Source organism: Hyla sarda, chromosome 8, assembly GCF_029499605.1.
Source record: "Hyla sarda isolate aHylSar1 chromosome 8, aHylSar1.hap1, whole genome shotgun sequence".
In the NCBI taxonomy this organism is placed as follows: domain Eukaryota; kingdom Metazoa; phylum Chordata; class Amphibia; order Anura; family Hylidae; genus Hyla; species Hyla sarda.
Window position 1 is genome coordinate 219951188 of NC_079196.1, and position 4167 is coordinate 219955354.

The following is a 4167-nucleotide window of genomic DNA, read 5'->3' on the forward strand; positions in this document are numbered from 1 at the left end:
GTGTCGCCATTTGATGTTCTTCGTCCAATGACGTGAAGGGGGCGGGGCTTCTACCGACTGAATTGTCTCGGAGGTGTCGTTTTGCTCCCAGAGAACCGCAGGATGGCGACAGCGGCAGCGAGCAATGCTGAGCGGGGAGTGCTGGTGAGTGTGCGGGGCGGCGGAGGAGAACGGGGGGTCATGTGGGGGAGGAGAGCTGATGACGTCATAAGCGGTTATTACAATCCCCTTATAATGACACAGCTGGTGCTAACCCGCGGAGCTGACAGTCTCTTCCCATCGGAATTTCTCTGTGGAAATATATAGAGTTTGCGTAAAAACCGCAAATGTTTCGCAAAAGGGTCGCCATTCGCGTCATAATAGAGGTCGTACATTATAAGTTCTTTATTATATTGCAATTATCGTTGTTATGGCGACAGTCAGAAATAATTCTCACGTACGGTTCAACGCTATCCAGTCACGTGACCCATATGTATGAACAAACGCCATTCGCCTGAGCATCTCATCTGGTCCCCATTAAGTCTGTCACTATGGTAACCGACGGCAACCCCAGCAGACGGAATCACATATTAACCCTTTAAATAAATTCACGAATAGTTTGGCCGTTTTTGCCGCTGTCTTTAGTAGTGTTTTTTTATTTTTATTTATTTATTTATTTTTTTTTAAACGCGGCGTATACGTTTAAAAGGCTAAACCGGTTTTCAGTGACCTCCTGTGTTAGGCTGGGTTCACACCACGTTTTTCAAATACGGTTAGCGTGTACGGTTTTCCGCTAAAAAACGTATGGCAAAAACCGTATACAACCGTATGATTCAAAATTAAAACTTATACGGTTTTTCCCCGTACGGTTCTATCCGTTTGCATCAGTTTTTGCCTATGGTTTTGCTGTTTTGTTGGAATTAGTTTTCCAGCAATTTAATAAAGTTACTATTGTTCTATTGAAATTCCTTCTGCGCATGTGTCAACTCCAAAAAAACGGATTAGAAAAACCGCGTGCAACCGTATTCTGAAATTCTGTGTACGGTTCTCATAGACAACAATGTTAAAAGAACCGCATACGGTTTCGCATACGGTTTTCCAACCGGAGGCAAAAACGTGGTCAACAGCGTTTTTGCCTACGGTTGAAAAATCGGCAAAACGGATGCAACTGTACACAACATTTGGAATACGGTTTACAATGCATTCGCTATGCATACGGTTTTGGATACAGTCGTATACGTTTTTTTGCGGAAAACCGTATACGGTTACCGTATTTGATAAACGTGGTGTGAACCCAGCCTTACTTCACTTGGTACGGTTTTGGGGTTTGCGACATGTATTAAAATGGTGCACATGACTTTAATACGGCGCATTCTCTACACCAGGTGGAATTAATATACATTAAAATTCTATGGCAATTTAATTATTATTATTATTTTTTTTTTTCATCTTTTTGCTCATTTTATGAAGGGGACACCGCAAGATGGTGAAAAGGTCATGAGACAGACAATAGTCTTGCAAATTGACAACTGTTGTCTGTCCAGGCATGCTGGGAGTTGTAGTTTTTGCAACAGCTGGAGGCACTGTTTTACACCGTGATGAGCCTGCCTATAGTGCGACTGGTGTACCCCCAGCTCCTGCACTATTGGGGTGCGTTCACACTGGAATCTCCGCTCGCTGAATTCAGCGAGTGGAGATTACATCTGGCGGCCGCTGCTGAAAATACTTGGCGCTAGGGCCGCGGGGCACTGAGCCGTTACCATTGACAGCTATGCGGTGCTCGCGGATGCTTCTTAAATTTACAACCCCAACTTGGTTACATCAATGACACATGAAACAGGCAACTTATCCCGTCCCAACCCCCCCCCCCCCCCCCGCTCCCCCACCACCGAAGGGGGGGGGGGAATAGAAAATACAGTCATCCCTCAACTTACAATGGCCTCAACATACAATAGTTTCAACATACAATGGTCTTTTCTGGACCATTGTACGTTGAAACCAGACTCAACATACAATTTTACGGACAGTCCAGATCTGTGAAACGTGTCAATGAACTGACCAACCAGAATGGGCATTCACTGGTAAAACTCCTGTATTACTGAAGCGTATGCACTGACTGGGTGTCTGGTAGCGCCCCCTACAGTACAGGGAGGTATAACATGTTCTGTACTACTCTTTACCCTGTATTACTGAAGTGTATGCACTGACTGGTGTCTGGTAGCGCCCCCTACAGTACAGGGAGGTATTACATGTTCTGTACTCTTTACCTGTATTACTGAAGTGTATGCACTGACAGGTGTCTGGTAGCGCCCCCTACAGTACAGGGAGGTATTACATGTTCTGTACTCTTTACCTGTATTACTGAAGTGTATGCACTGACTGGTGTCTGGTAGCGCCCCCTACAGTACAGGGAGGTATTACATGTTCTGTACTACTCTTTACCTGTATTACTGAAGTGTATGCACTGACTGGTGTCTGTAGCGCCCCTACAGTACAGGGAGGTATTACATGTTCTGTACTCTTTACCTGTATTACTGAAGTGTATGCACTGACTGGTGTCTGGTAGCGCCCCCTACAGTACAGGGAGGTATTACATGTTCTGTACTCTTTACCTGTATTACTGAAGTGTATGCACTGACTGGTGTCTGGTAGCGCCCCCTACAGTACAGGGAGGTATTACATGTTCTGTACTCTTTACCTGTATTACTGAAGTGTATGCACTGACTGGTGTCTGGTAGCGCCCCCTACAGTACAGGGAGGTATTACATGTTCTGTACTCTTTACCTGTATTACTGAAGTGTATGCACTGACTGGTGTCTGGTAGCGCCCCCTACAGTACAGGGAGGTATTACATGTTCTGTATTCTTTACCTGTATTACTGAAGTGTATGCACTGACTGGTGTCTGGTAGCGCCCCTACAGTACAGGGAGGTATTACATGTTCTGTACTCTTTACCTGTATTACTGAAGTGTATGCACTGACTGGTGTCTGGTAGCGCCCCCTACAGTACAGGGAGGTATTACATGTTCTGTACAGTAACCCCCAATGTACAATACCCCGAAGAAGCTCCTGTCCTCTACATAGACCAGTGCTTCCCAAGCAGGGTGCCCCCAGCTGTTGCAAAACTACAACTCCCAGCATGCCCGGACAGCCTTTGGCTGCTGGGAGTTGTAGTTTTGCAACAGCTGGAGGCTCCCTGCTTGGGAAACACTGACACAGACAGTGATTACAGCTCCCAGCAGATCTTTATTACTTTTATATATAAGGATTTGCTTTATCTATATTAGTTATCTACTTATTTTTCTTTAATCCTCACTTTTTCCTATTTTTGGATGACATTTTGGGGCTTCAGAACCAATTACCAGGTTTCCATAGAGTTCTGGTCTCAACATACAATGGTTTCAACATACAATGGTCGTCCTGGAACCAATTTAATATTGTAACTTGAGGGACCACTGTAGTGTATTCCATTCGGGGAAGGTGGAATGGCGCTACCATGTTTCCAGCATTATTTTCTATCAAGAATTTTAGATGGGATTAAAACAGGTGCTAACTCGTACTGGGGAGTGGGTGGGGGGGGGGACCTGGTTAATGGCGCAAAGGGGGGGATACTTTGTAACTATAGTCTCCTGGAACTGGTGGAATCGAGGGCACTAGATCAACAATTCACCTAGGCTGATATGTACACAAATGGGTGGCACCTACTCGGAAAGAAAGTGGGCGTTCATGGGGGTCTGGTATTTAAACCCATCTGGTTCAATACCAGGTTGGAAGAATTTTTGACTATTCCGGATTCCCTCTTTTGGGTAACTAGGGTACTCCGGTGGGAAACTTTTATTATTTATTTATTTTTAATCAACTGTTGCCAGAAAGTTAAACAGATTTGTAAATTACTTCTGTTAAAAAATCTTAATCCTTCCAGTACTTATTAGCTGCTGAATACTACAGAGGAAATGGTTTTCTTTTTGGAACACAGAGCTCTCTGCTGACATCATGACCACAGTGCTCTCTGCTGACATCTCTGTCCAGTTTAAGAACTGTCCAGAGTAGGAGAAAATCCCCATAGGAAACATATGCTGCTCTGGACAGTTCCTAAAATGGACAGAGATGTCAGCAGAGAGCACTGTGCTCGTGATGTCAGCAGAGAGCTCTGTGTTCCAAAAAGAAAACCATTTCCTCTGTAGTATT

At 44.6% G+C, this 4167-nt stretch overlaps 1 protein-coding gene across 1 annotated transcript in view; it reads left to right on the plus strand.

The window, feature by feature from the left end:
* ROGDI (rogdi atypical leucine zipper) overlaps nucleotides 1–4167 on the plus strand; it is a 25111-nt gene continuing 20944 nt past the window's right edge. Inside the window, exon 1 of the mRNA XM_056537134.1 lies at nucleotides 1–144. Within this exon, the coding sequence (XP_056393109.1) occupies nucleotides 103–144 (42 nt within the window). The 5' untranslated portion in view covers nucleotides 1–102. The remainder of the gene's footprint in view (nucleotides 145–4167) is intronic.